At 63.2% G+C, this 14420-nt stretch overlaps 1 protein-coding gene across 1 annotated transcript; it reads right to left on the bottom strand.

The window, feature by feature from the left end:
* Window positions 1-7653: 7653 nt before the first annotated feature.
* Window positions 7654-14420, bottom strand: ABHD17A (abhydrolase domain containing 17A, depalmitoylase). Its single transcript, XM_066205608.1, has 5 exons — window positions 14337-14420; window positions 11863-12357; window positions 10238-10432; window positions 9436-9615; window positions 7654-8604 (listed from the first exon to the last, which is right to left on the bottom strand). The coding sequence occupies exons 2-5, from the start codon at window positions 12165-12167 to the stop codon at window positions 8379-8381; spliced, it is 906 nt and encodes a 301-aa protein (XP_066061705.1). The 5' UTR covers window positions 12168-12357; window positions 14337-14420; the 3' UTR covers window positions 7654-8378.

The raw sequence follows: 14420 nt of genomic DNA on the forward strand, positions 1-14420 counted from the left end.
CCGGCCCCGCCGCCATCTTGGGAGCGCCGGGCGCGGCGGCGAGGACCCCGCGACGCCGCTGCCCGCACAGGGCTGCCCGCGGCAGTGCCTGAGAGCCGGGCCGGGCCGGGCCGGGCGGGCGGTGCTGAGGGAGCGGCGGGAGCTGTCACAGGATCCGGGAATAGGCTGAGCTGGAGCCCGCCGATCATTGATCCAGCCCCTGTCCCTGCACAGACACCCCAACAATCCCACCCTGAGCATCCCTGAGAGCGTTGTCCAAACGCTCCTGGAGCTCTGGCAGCCTCGGGGCTGGGACCATTCCCTGGGGAGCCTGGGCAGTGCCCCAGCAGCCTCGGGGGGAAGAACCTTTCCCTGAGCTCCATCCCAAGGCCTGACACAGCTCCAGCCCTTCCTGGGCTCCTGTCCCTGTCCCAGAGCAGAGCTCAGCCCCGGCCCCTCTGCCTCCCCTCGGGAGGAGCTGCAGCCCCCGAGGAGCCTCCCCTCAGTCTCCTCTGCTCCAGCTGAACTCCGGCGTTCCCGTTCCCTCGGGGCATGGCCGGGCTGCGGGAGCCGCCATCCAGAACCAGCGCACTCAGGGATGCTCAGGGTGGGATTGTTGGGGTCTCTGCAGGAGCTGGACTCGATGATCCCTACGGGTCCCTGGCAGCTCAGGATATTCCAGCATTCTGTAATCCAAGCTCGGCCGGGTTTGACACATCCCTGTAGCGAGGGGAGACACGGGGGCTGGGGGTACATCCTCACCCTGCTGCCGAGCACCCCCGAGTCCCCCGGCTGTGGGCACAGGGATGGTTCTGTTTGCTCTGTGGCCCATCAGCCCAGCACCCCCTGTACAAACCATGGTGGAGCACCATGGACCACACCAGCAGAGCCTGCAGATCGCAGCGTGGACCACTGCCCCAGCACATCCCAGTACTCCCAGCATGGACCACCATGGACCACTGACCCCAGCATGGACCACCATGGACCACTGACCCCAGCGGGGACCACCAGCCCCAGCAGGGATCATCCCTGGCATGGACCACCATGGAGCACCTCCCCAGCAGAGCACAGCCCTGCTCTCAGCACACCCCACTGCCTCAGCATGTCCCAGCATGGACTGCCGTGGATCACCAGACCCAGTACAGCCCATCCACCCCAGCACTGACCACCTCACACCAGCTCCCTGAGCTCCAGCACAGCTTGGGCCTCCTGAAGAGCAGCAGGACACTGAATGGGTTTGGGCAGTGGCCCTGAGGCCAGGCCAAGAACTGGTTCCACATCCCATGAGGGCCCAGCCTCTTCCTTGCCCCACACAGTCACCACACCTGCATTTACCACTGGGGAAACTGAGGCACGCAGTAACAGCACTTTGACTGAGCTGAGCCTGCGCTGGAGCAGGGACTTGGAGCTGGCCCTGGGGGGATCAGCCAGCTGAGGGGCATCCACAGCTCCTGGGAATCACCTGGCACTGCCCCTGCCCTGGGTGTTCAGAGCAGGAAGACCTCACCTCCAGCAGGTGAGGCCCTTCTGGGGCCAGCAAGGACCAAGCCCTGGGAGGAGAAATCCCATGGAGTGGACCCAGACACCCCAGCCTGGAGAGACAGGGTGATCCAGGAGAGCCTCACCACTTGTGCAAGGAGAGATGGGAAGCTCAAGGGCAATGCCAGGAATAACTGGGTGATGCAGAGAAAAGTGCACAAGGAGTCGTCAGCCTTGGCCAAAAGGAGGGACAAGGGAAAGATTGCAAAACTTGTGTTTTGTAATAGTCTTAAGTGAAAAAAAATTCTCTTTGTTTTCCAAATTGGGTACATGCTGCTGCCTCCTCCCTGCCCATCACTCCCACAGCATCCCAGCAGAGTCCAGGAGAAGAGGATGCCAGGAGAGGAACCCATCACTGAGCAGAACCAGCAGCTGCTGACCCTGGGACACCTGAATAATCCATAAAAAGTTTCTAAAATAAAGGAAGCCCCAGGAGATAAGTTGCCTTCCCTCCAGCAGAAACCTGGCAAGGTGCTTTACAGGTACTGGGGGAGGGCTGTGCTGAGATCCCCACCCACACCTTCCCAGCCAGTTCCCCTCTCCCACCAGGCCTGGGAGCTCATCTTTCCCTCACAAAAGCAGAGTGGTTTTATTTTTTATGGCATGGTTAAATTTATTTTATAGAACTTCAGCTGTAACAGAGAAGCTTCAAGAAAGACACACACATAAAAAAAAAAGCACAGACACACAGGGTATTTATTTCCCTGCTTTATAATTCTCATCCTGTGCTTCCTCAACTCACAAACCAGGAAAATTAAATAAAATAAGTAATAAAAGACTTGTTTCTGCCCAGATCTGGAGGACCCCACGTGAAAAACCCTCCCAAAATCAATGCTGGTCTTGCTTTTGCCTCCTCACCTAAGCCCAGTTAACTGGGAGGCCTCCTCAGCTCCCAGTCAACAGCACTGGGAAAGGTCCCGAGGGTTCTTCTGCACACTGAGGCAGCTCCTCTGAAAGCAGCAACCCCCAAACCCCCCATCCTGCTCAGCACTCCACAGGAATCCCTGCTCAGGATCTAAACCCCCCCAGCCTCCTTGACTGACCAAGGGACCCCCAAAACTGACCTCAACACCTCAGAGTTCCTGACCCTCTGCAGAGAAGTGAGGGGTGCCCAACCCCACTGCCCCCCATGTCCCACAACCAAAGCCCCTGAGTTCAGTGAAGCTGGGGCAGGGGTGGGCACAGGGTGGGGCTGTCACTGACCTCAGTCCCTGCAGGGACAAGGGGGACAGGGGTTTGGCCCTCGCCTCCCCAGGAGAGCCAGGCAGGGGGATGTCACTCCATGGGGGCTGAAGTCAGCCCTGCCACAGCCTGTCCTGCTGCTGGGGGACACAGGGGCCTGTCCCCAGTGGCAGGGAGACACCACAGTGTGCTGGGTGACAGCGACACAGGGACCTGCCCCCTGTGCTCTCTGGGGTGACTCAGGGACCTGTCCTGGTGCCAGGGTGACCTCACGCCTGGCTGGGTGTCCTCCATACATCCAGGACCACGATGGTGTGACCCAGGATCGTGGCTCCAGGGCTGCCAAGGGGAATGCTCCTGGTTCGCTCCCCAGAGCAGAGGCCAGGTCCAGCCCTGGGGCTTGGGGGTCTCCCTGGAATCTCATCCCCACCCTCCAGCCCAGCCCCCCCAGCTGATCCCTGCCTGCCATGAACCCCCGGCTGGGTGAATGGGATCAAGTTTTGGGGACGAGCCCAAAAAAATGGAAACTAGCTGGAGATTCCGGTGTGACCAGAGCCTCTCCCCACAGACCCCCACTCCCTGCTCCTTGTTCTGCATCACCCCATCTGATCACCCCAGGATGAGTTTCTGCTCCCCATGGGGGAGATTTTCTCTGCAGCCACATGGGAAGTTCTCCGTTGTCCCGGCGCAGGCTCAGCGAGGTGCTGGGTGGGGTTTGTGAAGCTGGAGAAGGGAACAGAGCTGGGACTGGAGCTGCCAGAACATCCTCACATGGGGTCACATCTTTGCAGGGATGGGCTGATCAGGGCATGACATCGCTCCCAGTACTCCCAGTACCCCATCCTGGTACCACCCTACATATAATATCCGTGGTCCATGTTCCCCATGGGAGTTCCTCCCCAGACAGGGGTTCTCCGTGACACGCCATAAATCCCATCCACATCCTGGACCAAGGGCCTGGCTGCTGCATCCCACCCTGCCCAGCCCCAGCCCACGGGGTACCAGCCACCACACAGCTGTTTCCAGCTCCCCACGGTCCTCCTGGCACCCCAAAGGGATGCTTTGCCTTCCCCAGGGGATGCTCCAGGTCCCCACAGGTGCTCCTGGGACATGAAGGGGATGCATCCCAGCCCCTCCTGCAGGATGTTCTGGTCCCTCTATGGGATTTTTATCCCCCCAGGGTGTTCCTGGTGTCCTAAGGAGATCCTCTGCTCCCTACAAGACAATGCATTTCCCATGAAGGGGCTGCTCCCAGCCCCCCACGGGGATGCTCTGGCCCTCCAAAGGGACATTTCAGTCCCGCAGGGTGTCCCAGCCCCGGTGCGTGGTCCCACATGTGCTGTCCAGGCGCTGTCACCGCGGGAGGTCACCCGTGGGCCTCCCTTGGCCGTCCCAGCCTCCAGGCATCGCTCAGGCATAGGATGACAAAGGGAAGCTCACAGGGGGCAGCGGGCCCGGCCCCGCACTCCTCCGAGAGCTCCTGCGGACAGAGGAGAGACGTGAGGGGAGAGCAAGGAGTCGAGGAGCTGGGAAATCCGAGGGAGCTGGGGCACCCTGGGGGATCCTATGGAGCCAGGGGAGCTAGGGGATCAGGGGGAGCTGGAGATTCTCAGCCTGCCCCACATCTCCAGGACAGGAGGTGAAAACCAGCCCGTGGGTCTCCCTGGTGCAAGCCACAGCCCTGGCAGTGCTGTGGTCTCTGGGGGTGGCGTGGGACGTGGCAGGTGCGAGGTGCCAGTGGGGCTGGTGGGTGCAGGGACTGCGTGTGGAACCCGAGCGTCAGGAGAGGGGCCAAAAGGGGTGTGGGGCTGCTCAGGGGTGTGTGCACGTCTGTATGTGAGTGTGTGCACATCTGTGTGTGTGTGTGAGTGCACATCTCTGTGTGTGTGTAGACACCTGTGTGTGTGAGTGCACCCCTCTGTATGTCAGAGTGCACATCTCTGTGTGTGTGCAGGGCTCTCCAGGCTGTGCACACTCGTGTGTGTGTGTATGTGTGTGTGTGTGTGTGTGTGTGCACAAGCAGAGGTCCCCACGCAGGGTGCGTGTGCTCACCCATCCATGTGCACACACACGTGTGTGCTGTGGGCACAGGGATGTGCACAGGCAGAGTGGGGTGGAGCTGTCCCATCATCTCCCACCCAGGCCCAGGGTCCCAACCCAGCTCAGGGACCCTCAGGGGCCACCACCTGCCAGCCCTGCCCCCAGCGCCAGCCAGGAGTACAGGGCCAGGTGCCACCCCGGGGTCTGGGCGCTGTTCATGATTTCTGGGTGCCCCCCTAGGGTTCTGGGAGTCCCCAGGGTGGCGGGTGTCACCTCAGGGTTCTAGGAGTCCCCAGGGTGGTGGGTGCCCCTGCCCCCCGTGCCCCCCTACCGTGTCTCACCAGGGAGGTGCCGCCGGTGTCGCGGTGCAGCCGCGGGCGCGTCGGGCTCTCACAGCTCTGCGCTGCTCGGGGCGTGGGGACACAAGCTCTGCTCCCCCAGATCTGTCCCCATTCCTGTCCCCACTGTCCCTGCTGTCCCCGAGGCCTCTGCCTCGCTCACCGGTCAGAGCAGAGCCCATGCATCCTCCCCTCTCCTTGTCCTTCCCTGTCTCCTTCCCTCCACCTCAGCCAGCTCCGTGCTGTGCCCCTCAGCCTGGCATCCCTTTTCCAACGCCATCCCCTCTCCCAGCCTGACCACCGATGGGATCCTTCCCCTCTGCCCTTTTATACCGTCGTTGTTCATATGACAAGCACGTGGAAAACCAGAGCAGAGCTCGGAAAAAAGCTCCTTAAGATGCTTTAATTCAGTTTCCTGGATCCCATGACTGAGCTCGGCCTCTGTACAAAGTCTCATGACTGTGGCACGCAGGCCCCAACCATCAAAAGCCTCATTTATGCCCAAAATGAGACTTAAACCCCTCTTGGCCAGTCACCCAATGTCCCCCATGCCCAGCCTGGGCCCCTGTGCCCCCCTGGCTGGGGGATTCAAACCACCTGGAGGGACACCTGCCCTGACCCTGCTCTGGAGGGACTTTGGGGACACTCAAGGCCTTGTCTCTGTCTGTTCCCTCCAGGGAAAGGACACTGCAGAGTCCCCCTCCAGGTACCAAAACTGTCCAGCCCCGTCCCCCAGCCAGTGCCCTTCCTTTGCCCCAAACCGCAGCACCAGCGGAGGGGACAGAAGTGCTGTCCCAAAGGGGACAGAAGCGCTGTCCCAGTGGCCCAGCTTGGCCCCAGGTGGGGGTTCCTGTGCCCAGGACCCCCAGCACATGCTCTCCGAGGCCCCCGCAGCTCTTTTAGAGGTGAGTGCTCCTCTGTCCCTCCTTGCTCCAGCTGCTGAGTGAGAATGGAGCCTCCATCCTGGGCCAGGAGCAGTGACAGATCCAGACCCAAAGCCCTGAGCTCTGATCCCAGCCGGGGCTCCCCCACCATGGAGGTGGCACTCAGCAAATGTCCATCTCCAGGGACTCTCATATTCCCGACCTGGCTCTAGACTTTGGGGATCAGGCTGAACTTTACTGACCTTTGCCTTTGTTTTAAACTGACACACAGGAAATACAACCTCGAGCCACCTCAACATCCCCCCAACCCCAACGAGCTCTGAGCCATCCTGCTGGCGAGGCAGAGCTGCCCCAAAGTATCTGCAGCTCAACAGGAAACAGGCAGCAGTAAGAGGATAAAAATACCCTGGGCGCACAGAGAATGCCTCTGTGCCAGGATTAGGGAGCCAGTGGGGCCAGAGGGAACCGGGCTGGGTGGCTTTGGCTTCCCACACACGTGTGAGCCCAAGGCTCCCAAAGCACCTGGCCACTGCTGGCAGAGGGATGGAGAAGGAAGGACTGGGGGGATGTGCAGGGAGAAGCCAGACAGCTCCCGGACCCCAAAATCGCCCTGGAAAAGAATGAGGCCCTCCCCCAGAGCCATCCACATTCTCTTCCTGCTCCTGCACAGCCCCAGCACCAAGGAAGGGTCATCCCTCCTGCCCTGGAACACCCTGCCCTGGTGCTGGGGGAAATGAGGGATGTGTGGGGAGCGGGGGGTCCTATGCCCCCAGCTCCCAGCCCCAAACAATAGGTGCATTGGAGTGCTCGGAGCGTGGGGGTGCAGCGAGCCCCCCCGCCCGGCCCCTGAGCCCCTAAGGAGATTAAATCCCTCCTCACATGAGCCTGGCGGGCCCCAGGGCCTCGTGCCGGGGAGGGGACACCGGGAGGACAGGGGCAGGGAGGGGAAGGGCAGAGCAGTGTTTTGCTCTTTGAGTTGGGGCCAGGGATATCCCAGGGGCAGGAAAACACACAAACAGCACTTCCCAGGGCTGTAAGAGCAGGTGCTGTCCCAAAAATCACCAATCTGAGCCTCTCCCTGTCCCTGGGGCAAATTTCCCACGTGCTGGTTGGGAGGACTCCGTGGGCCACCCCTGCACCTGCCCCCGTGGCCAGTGCACCCTCAGAATCACTGAGGTTCCCACACAGCTCTGGTCAGAACTGGGCATGGAGCAGGTCAAAACTAAAGTTTGCCCTCCCCAGGACCATCCCATGTACCCCAGCACCACCTCGTGTCCCTTGCTGTGCTAGCCCTGGTACAGAGCAGGCCACGGGGATCTCCCCCTTCCCCTGTGGCACACCCGGCCCCCCACAACTCCTGGAAGGCTGAGGCCATCCTCCACCTCTGCACCCATGATCCCATGGGATCCCCTAATGACATGGGAAAGGGGAAGGGGTTCCTGCTGTCCCCAAGTCCCACAGGACACACAGACCTTTGCAGCCTGCTCCCAGGGGCCAAGGGCATCTTCCCCGGTCCCGCTGGCACCTTGGGGCCACCCAGTCCCCAGAGGAGGGTGACAAGCACTGGGGATGTGGCCAAGGGCAATCCAGGGAAGGTGCTGAACGGGGGGGAAGGTCGAGGAGCTGGACACCCTGGGGCTGGGTCATGGGCAGGAGCCGCCAGGGGTACCCAGGGAAAGGGCAGACACGGGTGAAACATTAAACCTCTGCTCTTTATTCGCTGCCTGGTTCCCTCGCCCCGTTCCCCGTGCGAGTGGTTCGGAGGAGGTTTTCCAGGGGTGACCCGAACACCAGGAGTGCTCTGGGAAGGCTGAGCAGCGCCAGACTGGAGGAGGTGTGGGGCAGGGGGGCACCTCCTCCATGCATCCCCATAGTCCCCGTGGGGACACGGCTCTGCCCCAGCCGCGGGGTGAACGCCGGGCACCACCAGTGCTGGTCCCGGGAAAGCTCCACGGAGAGCGGAAACTGCCAGCTCCTCTGTCCCACCCGCAGGGACACCGGGGAGGGCCTGGGGCCCCAGCCCCTCTCCAACTCGCCTTATTGCTATGGTCAGAGCAGCAGAGCGGCCGGGAGGGACTCGGGACTTTGCCGGTTTGGGAGAGGAGGCGAGGACGTGTGTGAAGCCAAGGATCCACCATCGCAGGGTGGGCTCATGTCTCTGGGAAGGGGGAAGGAGGGAGCTGCCGTCTCTGGCCAGCCAGGCCGGTGGTGCCAGCAGCGCCAGGGGCTGGCACCAGCAGGGAGGAGAGCTGTGCTCACGTCTGAGAGCAAACACTGTCCATTCCAGGACCTCCCGCCCTCTCCTGAGCCTGGAGCTGAGGCTGAACAAACTCATTACAGCTCCAGCAGCAGGGACTAGGGAGAGCTACTGGGAGAACCGGAGAAACAAGCAGAACCCCCCTGCCTGTCTCCCTGGCTAGTTGCGTTGGCTGGCCAGTTCCTGGGAGATGAATTTCCGAAGGCGCTCGAGGTACTGGCTGTAGAGTTCAATGTCATTGTGCCCGGCCCCGTCCACCCACAGCGGCTCCACAGCCTTGGGGCAGCGCTCAAAGAGCGCCAGGCCGTGGGAGAAGTCGATGACTTCATCCTCCGTACCGTGGATGATGAGGACAGGAGAGGTGATTTTGGAGATCTTCTCGATGCTGCCAAAAGGGTGGATGGGGAAGAGAGGAGAGAGGGGGGTAAGCACAGGGTACGAAACATTTCCACTCCTCCTGCCCCCAAAATATCCCCTGGGAGAGGGACCAGGAAATGCTCTTTGATCATGGCAGAGCACAGGGAGGGACACAGAGTTTCTGCCAAGGAAACATCTGCCCCAGTGTGACAGACAAGGAGCAGACAGCAGTGACAACATCCCCGTGGGACCTCAGCAGGGCGGATGGGAACTGCTGCAGGACAGCCCTTCCCTGTTGGGATCAGCTCTGCCGGGCTCTGAGGAAGGGAAGCACGGCTGCTCCCAGCCCAGTCCGAAAGGCCACGCGAGGCCATCAGGATGCAGAGCGTGGGCTGGTGGCTCCCAGCCACAGCTTCCGGCTCAGGGACTGTCCCCTGGGCCCCACTGGCCTGGCTGCAAGGGAGAGGCAAAGGAAGAGCTCGTCCTCTCAGCACCACTCCTGCCATCTGAAGAGCAGGAAAATCCCCAAGGAATTACTCTTGGGGGACAGAGGGGTCCCAGGGACACCCAGGGCTTGTGACACCTGACAAAGGGCCAGCAGCACAGCCCCAAAGCTGGCAGGCAAAGTCACTGGGACAGTGTGGCCAGGAGATGATGGTACAGCCCTCAGGAGGGGACACGCTGACCCCCCAGGGAAGGCTGCAACTCCCAGAGGGCACCAAATACAGGGCGAGGAAACGCCAAAGGGGATGTTTAAACCCATCATGAAAAGTGGCCCACATGTCACGTGTCCCCTGGCCGTGACCAGAGCTGGTCTGGCCCCTCCAAACCCCCCGTGCCCTCTGCCCAGGCCACTCACTTGGGGAAGGCATCAAACCAGTAGGTCTTCTTGGTGTCGGGGAAGGCGACGCGCATGCCGGAGGTGAGCGGGGAGTGCAGCACAATGGCCGCGCACTCGTAGCGGGAGGCCAGGTCAACCGTGGGCACCGTGCCGATGCTCTGTCCATACAAAATGATGTTCTCTGGGCTGATCCCGTACCTGGCAGAGGACAGGGCAGGTCAGTGTCCAGGCACATCGCCAGGAGATACAGCTCAGGGGTTACTCTGCTCTGGTCACTGCGCCCACAGGGCTCCCGGCAAGGTCCATGTTCTGTCCCTCTGACCTTCCCCCAGCTCCTCGTGGCTGGGCCCAGGGCAGTTCCCTGAACTCCCAAAGGAGCAGGGAGCAGCCAGGGCTGAGCTGCCAGGTGAGTTGTGGGGGTTGTCAAGGCTTTCCTTCACCAGGCCAGGGTTATAGGGTGTTCACAGACCCTGGATTGCAGCCGTGTGGGGCAGCCCCAGCTCTGGGTCACACTGCGAGCCAGGCCCAAGGAAGAGGAGGCAGAGCCTGGCACAGGGAGGCACCCCAAACCTGGCAGGGAACCAGAGCTGAGCCTGGCACAGTGAGACAGGAAGCACAGCTCGTGCCAAGGTCATGCCCCGCAGCATCCCTGCTCCTTGGATCCCCCAGCTGCTCCCCCTACAGTTTTCCAACCACCCTTCCTGTCTCAAGTGGCCCAGGGCTCCCCTTCTGGGAGATTTCCTGTTTTCCAGACAGCTGGAGCACAGGGTTTTCCTGAGGGCAGCGGGGCCGTGCTCCCTGCCCCGGCCCTCCCGCTCACCGTGTGCGCAGCGCCTGCCACGCGGCGTCGATGTCAGAGTAGAGGTTCCGCTCCGAGGGCTTGCCCGTGCTCACGCCGTAGCCCGAGTAGTCGTAGGAGAAGATGTTGCAGTTGATGCGGGTGCCCAGCCCGATGTAGAAGCTGCTCATCTGCCCCAGGTCCACAGCGTTGCCGTGGGAGAAGAGCACCGTGTACCTGGGACACGGGGATGGAGCATCAATCCCGGGTTCTGCCGCGGCGCCGGAGCTCGGGCACAGATATTCCCGGACGTCTGCCTCGAGGCCAACAACCAAACCCCGGGACATAAAGGGCCAACACCCCTCTGGTCACCAAGGAAGGTCCTCGTGACACCCCTGGGGACACGCAGACCCTTCTGCTGCCAGAGCCAGGGGCTCGCTCTGAGCGGGAACAGGCAGCTTGAAGGCAGGATGATGATTCTGCTCAAGTTTTTGAGTCTATTTTTGGTAAAAAGCTCAGGATTTGGGGCCGTTTGCCCAATGGGGATTTCAAGTAAGAATTCTGACAGCGGGTTTTTTCTCTCCTGAGCCTGGCAAGACACCAGATGCTGAGAGAGAAGTGAATTGTGGGAGTGACAAGGCACAAGAAATTTCCACCATAAGGGGAAAAACAATGTTAATCATAAAAATTAACACTAATAGGAGATTGATGGGAGTTTGGTTCCCTTCTGCCAGAGGGAGGGAGCAGGACCCACTCCCTGCTGAGGCCCCACAGCTGGTCCGAGGGGTCTGTGGCCAGGCTGAGCCTCAGTCCGGGCCTGGATGCCCAGAGAGCCCCAGCTGGAAGTCAGTGACAGGATGAGCTGTGGGAGGTCAGCCAGCCAGCAGCACCTGACACCCCACTGTTTGGGAGGTCAGGCTCCCCTAGCTCAGGTTCTCCCCTCCAGCCCTGCAGCCTGTGATGCTGGTCTTTGAGGACCTGTTGCTCCTGGCAGGATACAGGAAAGGGGTCATCTGGGGTGACCTGGCCTCCCTCTGCACCTGAACCCGCCAACTGTGCCACTGCTTGGGGAGCAGCTGCCAGGTCCCCTCCTGTCTCCTCTTGCCCAGGCACTGGCAGCAGGAGGGGCTCTCCATCTCACACTCCAGCCTCTCTCCAGCTTCCCAGTTCACAGACCCACAGGAGTGACCAAACCCCTCCTGGCTTTTACTCCCATCATTCTTTTCCTTGAGGAATCAAATGTCCCTGCGAATTTGACTAATCCAGGCTCTCCTGGCTGGCACAGGCAGTTGTCCATCCCCATGGTCACCACAGGGCTGGGAATGGGGCGAAGCAGCTGGGGCAGCCATCCCTGCGCTCCCTGAGAAACAAGCTCTATGCCAACAACTGGAGCGTTGCGTCACTGCCAGTGACAGTGGGGGACTGTGAGACAGCCTGGGGAATCCCCACATCCCTGCAGCCTCTGCCTTTGCCTCTGCTCCCGCTGTAACCCCACTCCCAGCGCGGCCACAAGCCAGACCGGTCCTGGAGCCCAGGGATGCCTCTGAAGCCCCGGGGCAGGGCCAGCTCCTCCAGTGACGCCCAGCCGAGGGAGGGGAGGGGACAGGAGCCCCCAGCGCGGCCCCAGCCCGGCAGAGCCCCGGCTGGCACGCCCGCGGGTGACTCACCTGGCGCCGGGCACGCAGCGGACGTACATGCAGCCGACGCGGTTCCCCCGGCTGCTCTTGGTGACGAACACCTCGATGTTGTCCAGCTCCCGCTGGGAGTACTGGAAATCTGCCCGGTCCTTCAAGTGCAGCTTCCAGCGGCCCGCGGCGCCTCGCAGGGAGCCCGTGCTGCCCACGGGCTCGGGCTCGGGCACCATGGCGTAGGTGGGCTCCGGGGGCAGGAAGGCGAGCTTGGCCGCGATGCGGCTGGGGCAGGGCGGGCAGCAGAAGAGGCAGCAGAGTTGGCTGATCGACAGCCCGTTCATGACGGCGGCGAGGCGGGAGGCGCCCGGAGCGAGGGAGGATCCGAATCGGACAGAGGCCGGGAACGAGGCCGGCCCGGAGACGCCCAGTCCTCAGCTGGCCCTGGGCACGGCCGGCGCCGGCCGTGCAGCGCGGGCCGGGGCGTGCGGCGGGGCTGCCGTGTCCATCTGTCCGTCCGGCGGCTGCGGGGGCCTGCGGGCAGGGCGGGGGCTCTGAGGGCTCTGTCCCCTCTGTGACCCACGGCCGGGGACAAACGCGCTCCCCGCAGTGTCCCCCGCCTCCTCGAGTACCTCTGCAGCTCGCAGCCCCCACCGAGCCCACGCAGCCCCCCCCGCCCCCCCCAAAATCAAACCTCCTGCCACATTCGCCAGCCCCCGCGAGCAGCCCACGCGGAGGGGGCGAGGACAAGCGCAGCATCACACACACACCGCCCCCACAGCAGCCACACGGCTGATGGGACAAAGGACACGGCTCCCCCGGGGCCACCTAGGTGCCGGCACAGGCGTGCGGGAGTGCCGAGCACCCGAGGAAAAAAGGGGAAAGGAGGAAAGAAAGAGGGAAAAAAAAAAAAAAAAGAAAAAAAAAAGAGAGGAACTATTTTCTGCAAGTTTGGGCACAGGCTTGAGCTGAGGAATGTCAAACCAGCCCACACCCCGAGGAATTCGCTCCATCTGCTTCCGAAGGGCTGGGAAAGGGGAGGAAAGGGTGGAAGAGGGATATGGCACCGAAGCTGGGATATGGCACTGAAATATGCCAAAATACTGGGAGCGAAGGGATGCCCCGTGCCCCGGTAGGAGCCAGGCCCCCTGGGGCCGGTGACCATCCACAGCAGGGCCGGGGCCGGTGTCACACCTGGCATGTGGAAGCGCTGTTCCCCCCCGGTTTGGCACCGCGTGTGCCACTGGGACCAGCCAGCAGATCCCCCGTGTGCCGGTGGGACCAGCCAGCGGATCCCCCGTGTGCCGGTGGGACCAGCCAGCGGATCCCCCGTGTGCCACTGGGACCAGCCAGCGGATCCCCCGTGTGCCGGTGGGACCAGCCAGCGGATTCCCCGTGTGCCGGTGGGACCAGCCAGCGGATCCCCCGTGTGCCGGTGGGACCAGCCAGCGGATCCCCCGTGTGGGACCAGCACGCCCGGGGCAGATCCGGTGGCCGCACACCTGCACGGGGCCCACGCGGGGAGGCGGCCCTACAGGCCACTTCCATCGTGTGTCACACTCGCGTCGCATGTCTCGCACACGTTGGGACAAAGCCGGGCACCAGCTGGGGACACCCCGCCGTGGGTGGGCAGCCCCGCCCGGCCCCTGCCCTCGGCACACGCCTGCTGTGGGGGCCCGCCCCACCGCACACACACTGACCCCACAGCCGGCCACAGCCACGGGGGGCTCCGTGCTGTACCCAGCCGCTGACCTCCGTGGGGCCCCCGCCACTGACAGGCACGGGGGGCCCGCCCCACACACACACCGACTGCACACACCCTTCCCCCCGCCTGCTGTCGGCCCCTGTCCCACCACTGACCCCTCCCCGCCAACTCACCCGTGTGGCACCGCCAGCACTGAGCAGCGAGCTCTCCCCCTCACTGCCCACTGTGGCCCTCCCGCCTCGCTGAAAGCATGGAGACCCCCACACACACGGACCCGTGTGGGCCCCCCGACTGCTGTGGGCCTCAATCCCCTCACCGATGGCTGGAGGGTCCCCCAAACACACACTGACCGGTGGGACCCCTCCCCGATCACTGTGTGCGTGTCCCCCACAGCCCCGCGGGACCCGTGTAAGCCCCGGATCCCCCCACTGACCTCCTCGAGACCCCCGCCGACTACTGAGGGGCCGCCACGAGCACGCCCTGACCCGCGTGGGTCTCTCCGTGCCCGCCCCGGCTGCTGTGGCACACCCCGACCGCCCTCCGCTGCCCAGCGGGGACCTCCCACCTCCCGCTGCCCGCCGGGAGGGTCCCACACCCTCACTGACCCCCACACACGCCCGGTTAACCGTGACCCCAGCACACCGACCAGCCTGGCCTCCCCCGACTGCCGGGGCCTCCCCTCCCTCTGACCGCGCTGTGGGACCCCCACCAACACACACTGACCGCCTCCCCCGCCCCGCCGCAGTACCGCGTTCCCTGCAGGTCCCCACACGCCCGCCCGGCCCGTGCGCCCGTCCCCGCCCGGTACCTGCACATCCTCCCGGCCCCCGGCCGCGCTCGGCGCTGCCCGAGGCCCCGCGGCCGTTGCGGCCTCCCAGGCGGGGGCGGCGCT

The sequence above is a fragment of the Chamaea fasciata genome, unplaced genomic scaffold (genome assembly GCF_029207755.1).
Source record: "Chamaea fasciata isolate MVZ Bird 193981 ecotype frontalis unplaced genomic scaffold, bChaFas1.0.hap1 SCAF_28, whole genome shotgun sequence".
Lineage (NCBI taxonomy): Eukaryota > Metazoa > Chordata > Aves > Passeriformes > Sylviidae > Chamaea > Chamaea fasciata.

What these genes read in the sequence shown, in the direction of transcription:
- ABHD17A (XM_066205608.1), bottom strand. Translation starts at nt 12,167, where the DNA reads ATGAACGGGCTGTCGATCAGCCAACTCTGCTGCCTCTTCTGCTGCCCG. An exon ending in CGCTGCGTGCCCGGCGCCAG is followed by an intron (nt 10,433 to 11,862) that starts GTGAGTCACCCG and finishes CCCGTGTCCCAG; the next exon opens with GTACACGGTGCTCTTCTCCC. An exon ending in TGGTTTGATGCCTTCCCCAA is followed by an intron (nt 8,605 to 9,435) that starts GTGAGTGGCCTG and finishes CCCTTTTGGCAG; the next exon opens with CATCGAGAAGATCTCCAAAA.